General features: G+C 35.8%; 2 protein-coding genes across 2 annotated transcripts; one reads left to right on the top strand and one right to left on the bottom strand.

The window, feature by feature from the left end:
- Window positions 1-1,305: 1,305 nt before the first annotated feature.
- LOC142164084 (uncharacterized) lies at window positions 1,306-1,856 on the bottom strand. The gene is made up of 2 exons (XM_075221256.1): window positions 1,780-1,856; window positions 1,306-1,678 (listed from the first exon to the last, which is right to left on the bottom strand). Exons 1-2 carry the CDS (start codon window positions 1,854-1,856, stop codon window positions 1,306-1,308), a joined length of 450 nt encoding a protein of 149 aa, XP_075077357.1.
- An 8,089-nt stretch (window positions 1,857-9,945) lies between these two features.
- On the top strand, window positions 9,946-12,479 carry LOC107792086 (aquaporin PIP2-7-like). The gene is made up of 3 exons (NM_001325535.1): window positions 9,946-10,308; window positions 11,027-11,322; window positions 12,079-12,479. The coding sequence occupies exons 1-3, from the start codon at window positions 9,996-9,998 to the stop codon at window positions 12,331-12,333; spliced, it is 864 nt and encodes a 287-aa protein (NP_001312464.1). The 5' UTR covers window positions 9,946-9,995; the 3' UTR covers window positions 12,334-12,479.
- Window positions 12,480-17,613: the final 5,134 nt, after the last annotated feature.

Below are 17,613 nucleotides of genomic sequence, written 5' to 3'. Positions count from 1 at the left end.
ATAAGAACAATCAATTTAACAACACTAGTATAAACACATAGTAATTAGGCATAGTAAAGAGACAATATAAGAAAAACATGAGAAACAGGGAAAACAGGTAAATTGGCGGCGCATAAGTACTCGTCACCTCACATATACGCTGCTCACATGAATTTCACGTAACAAATAGTCTGAGGTTCCTAATTCCCTCAAGTCAAAGTTAGACACAACACTAACCTTGCTCTAAAGGCCACTTAATTCTCAATCACAACTTTTTCTCTAGAATTCACCTCCAAACCACATGTATCTATTCAAAAATGACTCAATAATATCAAATATTGCTAAAGAAATCAATTATATTGCATAAATGAAATTTCCCAAATTTTCCTCCAAAAAGTTAAAAATCGACCCCCGGTCCGCTTGGTCAAAACCCGATGTTCGGAACAAAATATTTACCCATTCACCCCCGAGCCTGATATATAATTGGCTTTGGAATCCGACCTCAAATTGAGGTCTAAATGCCCAAAGTTTTGAAATCCCTAGTTTCTACCCAAAATCCCTAATTCTGCCATGAAAACTCTAGATTTTAGGTTGATAATTCATGAAATGTAATGGGTAATTGAAAGAAAATAGTTTAGAATCACTTACCAACACTTTGGGGAAGAAAATAACTCTTGAAAAATGCCTCTAGCCCGTTTGTTTTTATGAAAGTTGGAAAAATGGCTTATTCTCGTTCTTGGATTCAGTTAAGTGTTGGGCGACAGTGTTCATCGCGTTCGCGAGAACACTGTCGCATTCGCGAAGAGTATAGGCCGCCAAGCCTTCACGTTCGCGAGACCTTTCTCGCATTCGTGATGGTTACTCCCCCTGGCCTTCGCGTTCGCGAGATATTGCTCGTGTTCGCGGTGAAGGAACAACCAACCCTCCCTCAAGTCCCCGAGTATTTCGCGTTCGCGATGAACCGGTCGCGTTCGCGAAGGGTAAATCCCCCATCACTTCGCGTTCGCGAAGAAGAAATTTCAACCTCACCAGTTTACTCTTCGCATTCGCAAGAGTACCTTCGCGAACGCGAAGAAAGACATGCCAGAATACCAGAATCTGCAGAAAACCAGATTTTCCAAAGTCCAAACCGACGTCAAAATATGGATTCGGGCCCATTTACCAAAAATATTGACCGACGTCAACTAAAATCAACTTTTTAAGGTAAAAATTCTTATTTTCATAAATTTTCAACATAAATATTTTTCGAAAACACGCCCGGACTGCGCACGCAAATCGAGGAGGGTAAAATGAGATTTTTAAGGCTTAAGAGCGCAGAATCAAGTTCTAAAGCCAAACCCTAGTAAGTATCTTCTCGACTCGTTCTTCTTCAAGAATAATCCTTCCAAGAGATTTTAGCTCATTTGTATGTGTAGTGAATCTTATGTACATCTCCTGAATAGTTTCTCCATCCTTCATAGCAAAGTTCTCATACTGAAAGTATTGTAGAGTTCCTCTAGATCTCTTTACCTGAGTTGTTCCTTCGTGAGCCACCTGCAGTGTGTCCCAAATTTGCTTAGCAGTGGCATAGCCTTGGATTCTGTTGTACTCATCTAGACCAAGTCCACAAATAAGATATTTCTTGGCTTTAGTATTCTTCTCTCCTACTTCTTTAAGTCCACAGTAATGCAATCCGCTCTTGTCTTTGACACATCTACTCCTTCAGCATTTTTCTTCAAGGTAGCCAGTGGACCATCAGTGACAATGTCCCATAGCTCAGAGTCCTCTTCTTGAATGTGATCTCTCATTCTGTTCTTCCACCAATAGTAGTATTGGCCATTAAAGAGTGGTGGCCTAGTAGTGGATTGTCCATCCCAATTTCTAGATGGTGCACTCATCTTTATCTTCTCCTAATATGTTATCCTCTTCAAGGATAACCTGCTCTGATACCAATTGATGTTTTGTAATTCAATATCACACAAGAAGCAGGGTGATTTGTGTGGTGTCCAATTTTTGCGTATGCAGACTATAGAAGGATCTGGTTCTTCTATGTGTTCCTTATACTACTGTTGCGGAATAATAAATGCAAAAAGTAAAGAACACAAGTATTTTTACATGAAAAATACCTGGCTCAAAAGGTGAAAAACTACGACCTACTACCCAGTAAGATTTTTCCAACACTTCACTAAATCATTGAGCCCAAAACAGCATTTACAAAACTCTTTGTAAACCTAAGGATTACCTCTAACCCTTTCTGGCAACCAGCCTCTAGTTGTTACGACAACTTCAAGTTAACTATAACTTGAATACAATACTCAGAGTACCTAATACAATTACTTCTAGATAAAGCTGAAAGGTACAACTCAAAAGCCCTACTACAATGAAACTAGAATAAAAGACAGACACTTGAAACTGGTTCTTCTATCAGGTTCGTGTAGTTTCAGGTTTGCACACTTGAATCACACAAGAATTACTTGCAAAATGCCTTGCTATTTTGCTCTCAACTCACATTTAACTTCAGCGTTTGTGCGTACCTGTAAAATGAGAACATCCTGCAATATATAGCGTTAGTAGAGTATGAAATTAATAACTAGAACTCTAGTGCTTTACTCTTCCTTGGTGGAAGAGTTCTAGTTATCTTCAACTTCTAACTCCTCCCTTATCTAGGATAGAGTTCTCTTCGAGTAAGGAGTCCTTCTCCTTAACACTTATGCAATATTTTTGTTCAGGAGATATCAGATATAATCACTTAAGCTTATCTCCTTCACGTGCAAGGCTTGTGCTTGAATCTGCCCGTGTCTATGTATACTGTGTATGGACCTGGTTCATGCTTGAGTTCCTTTGTCAATCATCAAAACAAACTTCACTTAGGCCAACAATTTTAAAAGGTGTTCTCCAAAACGTCGTTAACAGATATATTACACTGTACACACCTCGCATGAGAAAATAGGAACGCCCTATAAAGAGTAATCTTATGCGCATCAGATGTTTATATAAAAGCAAATTAATTTATCATGGTTGAATAATTTGATGAGGTGAGACTATATAATAATTAATTATTGTTAAGTACTATAGAAATCTATATGTAATCACAACACTAGATACAGAGGCGGCTTAACCCCCCAGCGACTACAGTGACAGCTTCTACCCATTCGTAATAATATATCCATCTTCTCAAAATTCTGAATCTACCTCTGATACTCAAAATGTTTGGACCTCAAAAATTTTGTCTTTTGTTTGGTTATTAAGTTGCTTGGTAGAAGTGAAAAGCTGAAAGATGGAACACTAGGAAATTAAAGAAGAAGAAGAAGAAGAAGAAGAAGGGAATCCAAGGCAAAATGTACTTTTCACTCAATTTCATTTTCTCAAGATATCAAGGAAAGTGAATCAACATAGGAGAAACGTTGATAGGAATTCTTAATAGATTTTAAATTGTGTTCTTCAAAACGTAGTTAACAAATATATTACATTGTACACACCTCGCATGAGAAACTAGGAATGCCCTATAACTAGTAATCTTATGCGCATTTGTTATTTATATAAAATTATATCAATTATCATGGGTGAGTAATTTAATGAGGTGAGGTTATACAATAATTAATCATTATTATTAATATAAAAATCTTTATATAAACACAACACAAAATAAAATTTGAACGAAGAGAGTAAATATCAACATCCCACCCCACACGTACACAAATCCCACCATCACCACCACCACAAATCCCGATATAATCCGTATTAACTACTACTTGAGCTATATTTGTTGAGGCCCAGACACTAACCAGGTCAAACATAAAGTTCCCTTTTCGAGGCCCAATCACGTGTACTCGGTGTACTTGCGGCCCGCGCTATTTCCGCGGTACTCTCCAATCGAAACAGAAGCTTTGCATTGCTAATACAACTAGTTTTGCATAAGAATAATGCTTTAAAGTTGCTTTCTTTCAATTAATGTTCTTAAACAAATCTTGCAACTCTCAATTGATGAGCCATTTTTATCATATTGTGGCACTCGTTTAATCAAACTTTCAGCAAGTAATTAAACTTGGTCGCCCAAATATGTTTCGTGAATGTTGAGCTGAATTTTAAGTGGATAAATGTCATCTCTTGTAAAGTCTCTCTTCGCTTTACTACACCAAGAAGCATCTATATGATCATCAATGGTAAGTATTAATCACTAATTAGGGTCTAATTAAAATTTTCCAGAACTAGCATTATGTAGTAAATAAGAAGCAACTAACAACAATAACATACCCAGTATTATCTCACACCGTGGGGTTTGAGGAGGGTAGTGTGTACGCAGACCTTACCCCTACTTTGTGAGGATAGAGAAGTTGTTTCCAATAGACTCTCGGCTTAGAAGTAGTAAATAAGAAGCATTATGTAGTAAATAAGAAAGATAAGATACCATAATTATTACCTTCTTGGACGTTTAGGCTTTGGACAACAAAGTGAGTTTAGCACAACCTTCCCTCCTCATATCAATGACCAGTCTAAGAGGACTTACCAAACATTGGAATGCGGAGGTAATCCCTTGATTTTCGAGGTCCATTAGGGCATCTAACTAGTGGTCAATCTCCATGCCAAACCTAACTCGATCTTAGATTACTCGGACCACATTGATGAACCACGTCGTCTCCTGCTCACCTTAACTCATCTTTCGTGTAACTATCAAGGAAAATTGGTAGCCTCAGAATAACAGTGCCACGTGCACGTGCGGTTCTGGCCGAAGACCCTGATTATGATCATCGCCAATGCACTATGAAACTAATACTATATACTAAGAATTATGTTGCAACTATTAGATTGCAACTCTAATTTTTTATATTGTGTCGCGCAACTAATTTAATTAACCAGAAGTGGAAAAGGAAAATCAAGATTTACCCATTTGTATTATTTGCTTGAGAAACCCTATAAGATGATCCTATACTACTTTTGCAGCCGTTATATACATCCCTATCCGGACACGTGGTAGTCTTCCAAGCCATACAATTATTTAAGACCAAGGTAAGTATAGATTAAGGTCTCAAATAAAGTGAATAGGCTGATAAATCAACATCAAACATTAAATTAAATAATTCTAGAAGAATTGGATGTTTATTTATAAATCAGGAACGGAGATGAATGATCTGTACGTATTTGGAGTCTAATAGATAAAAGGAATAAATGAGTCATTACAGGTCATTCAAACCAATATTGGGCGGTTAGTTATTTTATTACTAAATTATCTATTGCTTAGCTATTTGGACGGTGCATTACCTTCGATATCTACTATAGATGAAATTTACAGGAAAATTATTGTTTGGTCTATGAAATTTTTTACTGAGGGTGTAACCCCCTAGTTTATTTCACAAGTCCAATAAACTGTATTTAATTTTACGTGTATTGTATTCTTAGTATTTTGTCGTTAATGCTTGTTGCTATTCTTTCTTTTCATCTGTTTTTGAGCCGAGTGTTTATCAGAAATAACCTCTCTACTTTCTTATGGCAGGGGGTAAGGTTTGCATACGAATTATCTTCCCGTAGACCCACTTGTGAAATTTCATTAATTTTGTTGTTGTTTGTTTGTTTTATATGCACTGTTTCATTTGAACTCAATAAAATTCGTACCCCTATTTGGTAAATATGGTGCACCTAGTGGAATGAGATGGAACCTTGTTGGAACTAACTTTCCATCCATTGCTTTGAACTTAAAAACAGAGTAAGTGAGAGAGATGAGATAAATATGCTAATGATCATCCAAAATCTCATAAATAACAAGTACCACATGTTACCTATCATTTGTTTGTGGACTTGGGCCATTATTTTCTGTGCTTTTATGTGTGTATTCCAGATAAACTTATCTGGCAGGCCGAAGAAACACCAAAAGCCAGCCAACAATATGACAACATTCTGCCCCATCATAAAGTTTTTTTTTTATATATAGTCGTGGCATCTGGATCAACTTGTATGTACTTTGACTAATTTTACGAGATATCTACCTGGCTCCTATTACCAACAACGAGTACCACTTAATTCTATCTATCTAGGCGTGAAAAAATTGGAAGAAACCGCTGGGATATGAAACTGAGACATCATAGTTCTCAATCAACTTCATCGCTACACTTTTGGATGTCTCGCCGTCATAAAGTAATAAAAATCAAAGAAACAATGTCCTAAAGTTGTTTATCTAATTATTTGGTAACATCACTTTGGCCCGCCCATCTAATTTTATTGGATAAGTGTCGCAAAATGGTTTGTGATAAGATTAACAATTCTCTAATCTCATCACCATACCAACAAGGATTCGCATATTAAAGGAATATACAATTCTAAATTCTAAAAGGAGGACAATCAGTAATTAATCTTAAAATATAAGGAGAACCATCATAAGCAATGTTTTATTTATTAGGAAACAAAACAAAAACTTGTCTTTCTCATGAAATTAGGAAATATGTCAGAATTGATTGCATAATTTGATAGAGTGATATGACACTACTATATATACGATGATGAGAGCATTTGAGAAATGGTTACTTTAGAGTTTATAAATCGGCTAGGTTAATTTTGTGTACTATTCTTGATTATGAAATCGTAAAATTTGTGGTCCGATTGATTACCAATTTGTTTACTCGAGCCAAAAATGTGTGGACTAGAAAACTCCAGATGACATGACTTACCATTCAATTTGGTCCATTGATCTTCGATTCAATTGACTTTATTAATTCTTTTCAATTTCTAAATAATTGTCTTTCGTCAAAATGTTGAACTCCCCGTTTTTTGTTTTTATGTTATACTTAGTATTTTGTACTGAGTGATTTGGAACTCTCCGAGAGTCATTGTGACCTTGAGTATTGTAGGCGGATTATAATTGATAAAGTTGAGGAGGTTATGCGTAAGATGAGTAGGGACAAAGCGACCGGGCCAGATGAAATCCAGGTGAAGTTTTGGAAGAGTACGGGCAAGGAAGGCTTGGAGTGGCTCACTAGGTTATTTAATGTCATGTTTACAACGAAAAAGATGCTCGAAGAGTGGAGGTGGAGCGCGATGGTTATTGTATACAAGAACAAGGGTGATATCCAAAATTGCAATAACTATCAGGGTATCAAGCTGCTTAACTGTACTATGAAAGTTTGGGAGAGAGTGGTAGAACTAAGGGTGAGGAGAAGTGTGTCTATTTTCGAGAACCAGTTTGAGTTTATGTCGGGTGTTCATTACAGAAGTCATCCACCTTGTTAGGAGATTGACGGAGCAGTATAGGAAAAGAAAGAAGGACTTGCATATGGTGTTCATCGACTTAAAAAAAGCATATGATAAAGTCCCGATGGAGGTTTTGTGGAGATGTTTGGAGGCTAGAGGTGTACTTGTTGCCTACGTTAGGTTGATTAAAGACATGTATGATGGAGTAAAAACCCGAATGAGGACGGTGTATGGGGACTCAGACCATTTTTCGGTTATGATGGGGTTGCATCAGGGGTCGGCACTCAGCCCTTTTTGTTTGCTCTGGTAATGAACGTACTGACACGACACATCAAAGGGGAGGTGACGTGGTACATGCTATTTGCAGATGATATTATATTGATTGATAAGACGCGAGATGGTGTGAACGCACAATTAGAGGTATGGAGGCAGACCCTCGAATCTAAAGGTTTCAAGTTGAGCAGGAGCAAGACAGAATACTTGGAGTGTAAGTTTAGTGGCAAGACTCAAGGAGGGGAAGGGGAAGTGAGACTAGACTCGCAGGTCATCCCTAGGAGAGGGAGTTTTAAGTACCTTGGGTCTATTATTCAGGGGGATGAGGAGATTGTTGAAGATGTCACACATCGTATTGGGGCAGGATGGATGAAATGGAGACTCTCTTCCGGTGTTTTGTGTGACAAGAAGGTGCTACCGAAATTTAAGAATAAGTTCTATAGAGTAGTGATCAGACCAACGATGTTGTATAGACCAACGATGAAGGTAGCAGAGATGAGGATGCTGAGATGGATGTGTGATCACACCATGTTAGATAGGATCAGAAATAAGGTTATTCACGACAAGGTGGGTGTGGCCCCTATTGAGGACAAGATGCGGGAAGCGCGACTTAGGTGGTTTGGTCATATGAGGGGGAGGAGCGCAGACGCCCATGTGAGGATGTGTGAGAGGTTGACATTGGAGGGCCTACGGAGAGAGAGAGAGGTAGGGCAAAGAAGAGGTGGGGAGAGGTGATTAAGAAAGACATGGCGCAACTTCAGCTGACCGAGGACATGGCCCTTGATAGGAAGGTATGAAGGTCGAGGATTAGGGTAATAGAGTAAGTAGTCTAAAGTTTTCATAACAGTAGTATTGGCACGCAGTCTTGCTTTCTGTTGGTAGTAGGTTTTTATGAATAACTGTTGTTTCTTTCATTGTTGATCACATTACTGTCTTGTTATTTTTATTCTGTTTTTATATGGCTTTTTGGTATTGTCCCTCCTTGTCTATATTTTCATTAATGTGGTGTTTATACTTTCTTGAGCCGAGGGTCTATTGAAAACAACCTCTCTATTCTCACAAGGTAAGGGTAAGGTCTGCGTACACACTACCCTCTCCAGACCACACGGTATGAGATAATACTGAATATGTTATTGTTGTTAGTATTTTGCATTTTATACAACACTTATTATTTAGGGAGTGAAGTATATTTTTCTACCTACAACATTTGATACATCATTTTAAGGGGAAAAGTTTAAATTTATATATTTGCTTCTTTGTCGTAAAACTAAGAGCATTCAATTTTCGAATCATATTTTTTCGGCTAAAAATTTGATTTATACATAAAACAAAAGTATTGTCCATCACCTTTCCTACCGTGAGGCAAAGTCAGAATTTCAATTTTATGTGTTCAAGATTTTGGAATAACGACTTTAAGTACTAATAATTTGGTTCTAAATTTAATATTTGTACATATTTAATGAATATTTTAATACAATTAAATTAGTTTAAGCAAAAACTAATGGTTCGGCCGAATTCGTACTCGGACTTCTAGCTCCGCCCCTCCCTACCTTTTGTTTTGTAAGTTTGTTTTGCAATCCAGCTAGGAAATTACACCGTTGCTGACATGATATGCCTTCCTTTTCTTCCCACCCTTTTGGGGTCCAAATTCCATTTCTGAACTTTTCGTTAAGCTTTCAAATAAAACTTTGAAAAATAGTTGATTAAGAAATAAAAAAGTTAAAGACCAAAATATTAAGGGAGTCTAATTCATGTCCAGTAACGCGTTAAAAATTCTAACAGAATTAAATTACTCAAAACATAGCACAATAATTTTTCAAGTTAAGAAATTAAAATAGAAGGCAGTTAATGTTGCTGTTGGTTAAACAATACTAATCATATAAAAAAATTTAACACTATTTATATACTTATTCTAGTTTAGGATTTAAATTATTACTTAATTGAGTAAAAGATTTTTTAACGTTCCAATATAATCTTACCGACTATAATTAATTAATTCACGTCTGTTGTAGGTTATTCATTTACGTTAAGTATAAAAGTTACCTGCAAATCTGCAATAGATAAAACAAACTAACTTTAGTCTGATTTTTTTTTTCTTGCATTATCTATCACCGAAAGAATATTACATGTATCTGTAAAAACAAAATGAACTAATAATATAAAAAAAATGAGGCATATTATCTGTTACCATGAATTAAAATAAAATACACTAATATTGCTAAAATTAATTTTTACTGATAGTAGAGTATTAAAACCCTACTTTAAATCACTATTTTAATAGAAGAAAATGAGGAGACTAAAAAAAGCATAGAGCCGTTGCGTGAATTGGTTTATGGTGGCCGTGGGACCAATTGCAAGCTCAGAAATTCCCTCAATAAATTGTATTAGGGGCCGGGCCGTCTTAATAATTAAAACTCGAAATAAACAAAACCAAAAAATACTCTGTATTCCACTCTTAATCAATCAATCAAATCATCATCTTCTCTCCCTTTCACTCTCATAAATACCTTCCCACTCCCCTCTCACTTCTCATCCTCACTATTTCCTCTGTTTCTTTTCTACAGTTTTTTAAATTTTTCTTAGTAATGTCTAAAGAAGTAGAGGCAGTGTCTGAGCAGCCGGCGGAGTATTCTGCTAAGGATTACACTGATCCACCACCAACTCCGCTTATTGATTTTGAGGAGTTAACTAAATGGTCACTTTACAGAGCTTGTATTGCTGAGTTTATTGCTACTTTGTTGTTTCTTTATGTAACTGTTTTGACTGTGATTGGGTATAAGCATCAGTCGGATACTAAAGATGGCGGCGATATCTGTGGCGGCGTTGGTATTCTTGGTATTGCTTGGGCTTTTGGTGGTATGATCTTTGTTCTTGTTTACTGCACTGCTGGTATTTCTGGTGAGTTTATGCCCCATTTCTTGTAGATTTTTGTAGGTTTTAAGTGTTATATACTGACACAATAGAAATATTTTAGTTACATGCTTATTATTGGTTTTATTATGTTAACAATTAGTAATGTTTATGATATAATTGTGTAAATAATTTTACGACGTTTGTACATAGTCATTAAACTCATGCTAATATTTGGTCATTTAAATAATAATTACAGGCAACTTTTTATAGAAATTGGGATTAATAATTTGAAAAATAAGGAAGATTGCCTTCTATAACATATTAAAATACACTAATAACGTAAATATTGGTGTATTTTTTGTTTTGTTGAAGTTTTTTTCAAATACACGTTCTTGCAATTTTATCAGGTTGTTTAAAAGATGGATTAGAGGTTATTGTCTGTAAAAAATAGATTTAGTAATTTGAAGAATAAGATAAATTATTTATTACTCCCACTGTGGCCAATTTATGTGATATTTTTCGGTTTTGATATTAAAATTTCTTAATTTTGAACGTGTATTTAGACATAAAAGTATTATAAGTCATAATAATTAATAATTTAAAAGATATTTGAAAAAATTACTTACGGTCAAAAAATAATTTGTTTCTCTCGAAAATATAACACCTGATTATAACATGTTAAAATAAACTGAAAGTATAAATATTCCGTTGTCTTTACAATTTCTTGCAAGTTTTGTAAGTTGTTACATGTGCATAATTGTAGGTGGACACATCAACCCTGCTGTGACATTTGGGCTATTTTTGGCAAGGAAAGTATCATTGATCAGGGCAGTATTATACATGGTATCACAGTGCTTAGGTGCAATATGTGGTGTGGGTTTGGTAAAGGCTTTCCAAAAGGCATATTTCAATAGATATGGTGGTGGTGTTAATGTTATGGCAGGTGGACACAACAAAGGTGTTGGTTTGGGTGCTGAGATTATTGGTACCTTTGTTTTGGTCTACACTGTCTTCTCTGCTACTGACCCTAAAAGGAGTGCCAGAGACTCCCATGTCCCTGTAAGTTTTCTACCAAAACTTTCTCAAATCCCAACTTGTCTTTTGAGTTTAAAAAACTTCATATTTCTTTTTCCCTGGGTTATCCTTAAATTTTATGCACCAATAATGTAGAAGACTATATTTAACACTATCAAATCACGCTTAAATATAATTACATATAACTATCTCGAAAAAAATGAGATTCATAACTTGCAAAATAATGTATCCGTCATAATATGTTAAATTACTCTAGATTTCTTTCCCCTTTCCTTTTTACTTGTCTATTTGTTTTTATTTTCTTGTGTCTAGGGGGTACCACTCTAGGACTAACTTTATCACTAGAAATCAATGGGCTAAATCCATATACACCCCCCCCCCCCTTTGAGGTGATGTATAAGACGTTAGTGTGGGCTAAAGACAAAGCTACCATTGACTTCTAAAGCATGATTAAGACGAGTAATGGATAAATATTTGTGGTGGTAATTAGCCAGTGTCTCAACCCACTATTATTTATAGACTAAATTAAAGTGGGAGGTGACCTAATTAAAACCACTTTAGAAAACATAACCTCTACTTATTTTTTGTTTTATTTTTTAGGTGCCAGATGCGTAAAATAGTGGAGAAGATTTTTTTTTTAAAAATGATAATCTAAAGAAATTTTTATGCTATAAGATCACTCAGAAAAATTACAACTATTTTTTAACATTTATCACATTTCTATTTAAATTAATAAATGATCAGGTCCCTTAATATTTGACTATATGATTTACAATAAAGGTATTGGCACCACTTCCAATCGGATTCGCTGTATTCATGGTCCACCTTGCCACCATTCCGATCACCGGAACCGGAATCAACCCGGCAAGAAGTTTTGGAGCAGCCGTGATTTACAACCAGGATAAGGCTTGGGATGAGCACTGGATCTTCTGGGTCGGACCATTCGTCGGAGCTTTCGCCGCCGCCGTCTACCATCAGTACATCCTCCGAGCTGGCGCCCTTAAAGCTCTTGGTTCCTTCAGGAGCAATGCTTAGAGATTTTCATGCATGAGAAAATTTGTAAATAAAATGTTTGGATGGGAAAAGGGTGTATTTTCTGTTCTTTTGAAATTTTTCTATCTTTTCTTTTTTGGATATTGTACTTAAATTAAATCTGTTTGTATGTTTGCTTCCTTCTATTTTAATTTCCTTATCCTTTGTTTTTTTTAATCTTGTTGGCCTTTTGTATTTTTTGTTTATTTAATTACTGGTTCCTCGTACATTATTATGTAAATGTTGTGTCCCTCTCTTGTTTTTTTTTGGTTTTCTTGCAAATTACCAATCTCGTCATAGTACTGATTGATACCTATGAGAAAATAACAATAAAGAGAAATAAAGCAAACTCGAGAGCTCCGTCTTCCATAATTTCTTTCTATTTTCTTTTCTTGTTATATCTTTCGGTGTTCGATATTCGTACTGAGACCTCTAATATAAACGTGTATATAAGGCTTATTAAATGAGGAAGTGCTTCATAACAGAATTTTTTTTATGCCTTTCATTACTTCATCTGCTTGTGTTTCCTTGAACAAGGTTCGAGATGAGTATTATGTGTTTTGGCAAGATGAGTATTATGTGTTTTGGTGATGGGTCAGTCCGGAGAACTTGAAGCCAGGTTAGACTGCAACTTAAGTTAGGTAATTTTGATTGTGAGAACTTGTGCGCTTAGACTTATGCGTCAGGTAGTGTCCATATGACTGAAGTTTGTGGCTTGATGAGCGGCTGGATGACTATGTGATGGTTTGAATGTCACCAGAAAAGTTTTTCGAAATGTAAAAAGGGTCGTTGGGTGTTTGATGTATGTCTTGATTTGATGCATAATCTAACGTGTTGAAGGATCTTTCACGAAGACTCGAACTCAAAAAAAAAAAAAAAAATTTATTCATCCATTGTGGTTGTATTTTTCTATATTGACATGATTGATCTTACATCTCGTTTCATGAAATAAAGTTAATCTTGAAAGCAACACGGTACCTACGAGAGGAATCTCTTAAGTAATCCATTTCAGCGGGGTGTCATTTTCGCGAAGACAATAATGTTATGGATCATTTTGTTAACGGGCAAGTTATATACGGATTACCATATAAAAATAGTAACATATCGTGTAATAATTATTTTATTATTTACTGATAAGTATAAATTTGTTATAAATTGTTTGGTATATTGTATTAAAATTTTGAAATACGAAAGTGTCCACAAAAATACGAGACAAACTGCTTAAATATCCATTCCGCTCCTAAACGTGGTAATTATTCTACATTAAACATTTTTTTATTGTTTTAAAATCAATAGTACACACATTATAAGAATCAGACCTGAGAAATGAGAGACAAGTAGGAAATGGTAAGCTAAACAAGTAAATGTGTAAATGACAAATATTTTTTCATTTTACATGCTCTTAATCCGGTGGTTCTTATACATGTATTGTTATTAGTTATAGAATAAATTTAATACCCAATTGTTAATACAAATAATTCCTAGATTGTTTTTAAAATGTTCTGGAATAGAGGCGGAACTATGAATAATGGAGCATTATCATATAACTTAAGTGATACAAGATAGGGTTGCAGCACAATTACCAATCCCTATTTAGGCCATAACCAAGATTATTTCCAAATTATCAAAACGACCCTTACGTGTTCCTAAACCTACGGCTTGTTTCAAGCATCCTTATCCTTAAATCTATTATACTGTTCATAGAACTCTAGTTTCTAACCATATATTATATCAAAATTCGCTTTTTGTGGTGATGCTTCTCGAAAGTGCTATAATTGATCGCGCTTTTATTTATTAAATAATCCTTATTTTAAATGATATGGAATATTTTTAGATTGTTGGGTCTACACACCTTTAAATAACCTGCTTTGTTTTGCTTTTTTATATTTTTTCTTTTTGAAGAGATAATGTTCCTCTTATCATTTTGTCAATTTTAAGGGTTGGTGGGTTCCTTTCTGTCCCCTTCATCCATTGCTCATCGTTTTCCAAGCCTCTCTTTCGTTCATTTTTCTTTTTCTTGGTGTAACTGAGTTGGTGAGTTTTTGCCTTTCTATTAGAAGTGATGATGAGTATTTAAACTGTAAAGAATTAAGTAATGATAGTTTACAATGAATACGATGCCGCACATTTGCCTTAAATTTATAAGTGGGAATCTGGAATTTTCAACTTTGGATATACCAGAAAAAGGGCCACATAATCACATATAATTTATAGTTTAAGTGGTATACTGTTTAACCAAAAAATAAGATCTTTAGTCGAAACCTATTTTTAGAAAAACTCGGATTACTGATAACTAAATAATTTCTTACTTCCTCAGTAACTCACTTAAAAGAAAATAAAGTTGACAAAAAGTAACTAAAAAGAAAGAATAATTGATTGCACTGAATAAGCAAGAGAAAGTGAATATATTTCGATAGTACTCAAAACGTGTCTTTACAGATGAGATTCTCCCCCTTATATAGGAGTTTACAAATATATTGTTTCCTCCTATTTATGGCGGAATCATTATGAGCTTTAATGGTATTAACTGTCCGTTATGATTGGTAATCATAACTGTCTATGAAGATTTTGTAACGATTCTGATTCTCCTTCTTCATTAATTGTAGGTCCGTGAATCTTCCCTCTTTCCAGTCTTGATTCATTCCGCTCGTGCCTCTTCAGCAATTGTTTTAGGTTCGAACGTTGGTTCTCCATTATCTCGTGGGTGTTTGTCTCGTACCTCTTGCGCTTCATACATCTTTTAAATGAAATATGCCAGTTGTCATTTCCTCATTGTTCCACGTATCATGCTCTGTCAGCTAAATATAATTCTACGTGTATCATTTATTTACCACCAATACAGATAGTCCCCCGACTCTCTGAATATTCTACAATTGAATATTCGGTAAGTGGTGTGTATTTATGGCGGGAATTCTTTGCCGTCGTTTCCCAAGTATCATTGTGCTTTCTTCAGAATTAACGCGTCGTATGTCACTTTCATTTAATGCATATGCCACGTGGCTTTTGAAAATTGGTTCTGTGGCTTCTCAGCGTTTTTTAGGACTTTTCATACTTCTTAGGTTTTATGAAACCTTCATTCTACAGTGTTTTTCTTCTTCATTCTTCCTTCTTTTTTCGACGCATATTTCTCTGTTAATTCCTTATACAACCATGTCTTCATCAACTCTTGACCCTCGCAAAGTTGTAATTATTGATGAACTTGCTCCTTCATCTACTTTTGTGAGAAGTAGAAGAGGAGGCAGACTTCGTAGTTTAGGTTTGTTGTCCACTCGTAGTTCTTCATCTCAAACCACTACTCCCACTTCTTCTTCTTCTAAACCTAGGGCTTCTTTAACCCCTAGATCTTCTTCTAGAAATAGGGAATCAAATGAGTCTATACGTGAACCAACGGTTGATGAAATTGTTCCATAGGAATTTTCTTTCTCATCTGATCGAGAAACCATAAGAAATCAAGTTTCTTCTTTAGCTTCTCATGATCGTGCCGATCTTTACCCTACTCAAATTACCACTAGTTTAATTTCTCTTGTTCGAAGAGAATATAACTGGAAACCTGACTTCCTAGTTTTAGTTCCTGATCCAAACCAAAGAATAACCTCATATCAGGCTGATAATTCCTTTATTTATACATATCCTTTCACTTTAGGATTTAGACCACCCATTGACCTAGTAATCATTGAATTCTGTCACTTCTTTAATGTATGCCTGGGACAAATTGGTCCTATTGTTTGGAGGGTTGTTACATGCCTTCGTTACCTATCTAACTTGGCTTCCCTGCCTTTCACCTTTCATCATTTGCTTCATCTTTATTCCCTCAAATTATTTCGTGAAGGGGTGTTTTCACTTGTGGCCAGAAGCAAGAGGGTATTGGTTATCCCCGAGGATGATAGAGACTGTGGCTGGTATGCCCGCTTTGTAGCTTCTCCCACAAGTACTTTGGTGGGTGAAGAGAATATGCCCTTTCCAGAAAAGTTGAATTTTGCACGTAAGTGTTTTTCCTTTACCTTTTCTTTTCTTTCTTGAAACAAGAAACGTTTAATCTCATGTCAACTTTTTCAGCAACCATGGAAGTTTTCGAGGAGATTCCTAACTTCCGTGCTTGGGTAGAAAAGTTATTGTCAGTTTCCCCTATGGAGAGAAGGTCTTGGAAGTACCTTTCTCAAAGGTTTGATTGAAAAGTCAAAACACACGGTATCTTTTCTGTTCAATTTCTCTTCTTCTCTTGTGTTGGCTTAGGAGCTTCTTACCAAACTTCTCTCTTTTGTTAGGATTTCCTATTCGTGGTGTCAGTCCCGCGTCTATTTCTTCTACAAGACTTTCTGTATCTCTTGCTCAAAAGAGAATTTTGAGCTCTTCATCGAAAAGAAAAGTTGATGGTTCTCGTGGCTCTGAGGGTGAAGAAGAACAGGAAGAGGGTTCTTTAGTGCGCAGGCGTCGGGTTAGGAGGCGAGTTATTTCCGATGATGAAGCTACCCCTTCTTCAAGTTCAATCCCTTCGAGACTTTTAGATGAGCCCGAAAGTGCTACATTAGTGATTTCCGATGAAGAGATGAATATTCCTCCTTGTGATTCTGTTGATCAGTTGTTTACCCATGATTTTGATAATGAAGCCTTTGGTCCCGTTTCTGAAGAGTTGCCTCTAGCCTCTCTTCCAGTGTCAGTACCCGTTCATTCTCAAGCTCCCTTACCTGAAGTTGCTGCTACTGCTCCCCCTGTGACTGCTTCCACCTTCTTTACTATTCTAGTTGCTACTACTTCTCATGCAGAAGTTGGGCCTTCTAATAGCAATAAAGCGATGAAGAAGATTATTATTGAGGTTCCTGAGAGTGGGAACTTACTGAAAAAATCTGGTCAAGTTGATATATGGTTGAACCATTGCTTGGTCCAGTATAGAAGGCAAAATTGGAGAGTCACGGCTCATTGACTTGGATGAATGATATTATTCATTCATCTCTGAAAGTTCGAGTTTTAACTTTACTTCTTTTCTTTTCCTTGTTGTTGTTTTCTTTTATTTAACCACAACTCCCTTCCTTTCTTTTGTAGATCAATTTGATAGGCATGGAGCTTATGAAAAAGGATTGTTCATACCGAGCAACAAGTCATTGATTACTGTACCAAAGCTGACAACTGGAAAGAGCAATTTGAGGGTCTTCAACTGGACAAAGAAGTTTTGGTTGAAGAGAAGAATGCGTTGGAGCAACAAACGAAGATATTTGCTGCTGAGTTAGCAATTGAAAAGGCATCTTCAAGTCAAGTTGGCAAAGACAAGGATATCCTTGAGTCTTC

The sequence above is a fragment of the Nicotiana tabacum genome, chromosome 9 (assembly GCF_000715075.1).
Source record: "Nicotiana tabacum cultivar K326 chromosome 9, ASM71507v2, whole genome shotgun sequence".
NCBI lineage: Eukaryota > Viridiplantae > Streptophyta > Magnoliopsida > Solanales > Solanaceae > Nicotiana > Nicotiana tabacum.
This window is presented reverse-complemented; position numbering and strand designations above follow the sequence as displayed.

Bases quoted from the DNA above. Each gene is read 5' to 3' on its own strand.
- LOC107792086 (NM_001325535.1), top strand. From the start codon at position 9,996: ATGTCTAAAGAAGTAGAGGCAGTGTCTGAGCAGCCGGCGGAGTATTCT. The intron at 10,309-11,026 runs GTGAGTTTATGC...GCATAATTGTAG, and splicing joins CTGCACTGCTGGTATTTCTG to GTGGACACATCAACCCTGCT. The intron at 11,323-12,078 runs GTAAGTTTTCTA...TTTACAATAAAG, and splicing joins CCAGAGACTCCCATGTCCCT to GTATTGGCACCACTTCCAAT.
- LOC142164084 (XM_075221256.1), bottom strand. From the start codon at position 1,856: ATGAGTGCACCATCTAGAAATTGGGATGGACAATCCACTACTAGGCCA. The intron at 1,679-1,779 runs GTGGAAGAACAG...AAAATGCTGAAG, and splicing joins AATGGCCAATACTACTATTG to GAGTAGATGTGTCAAAGACA.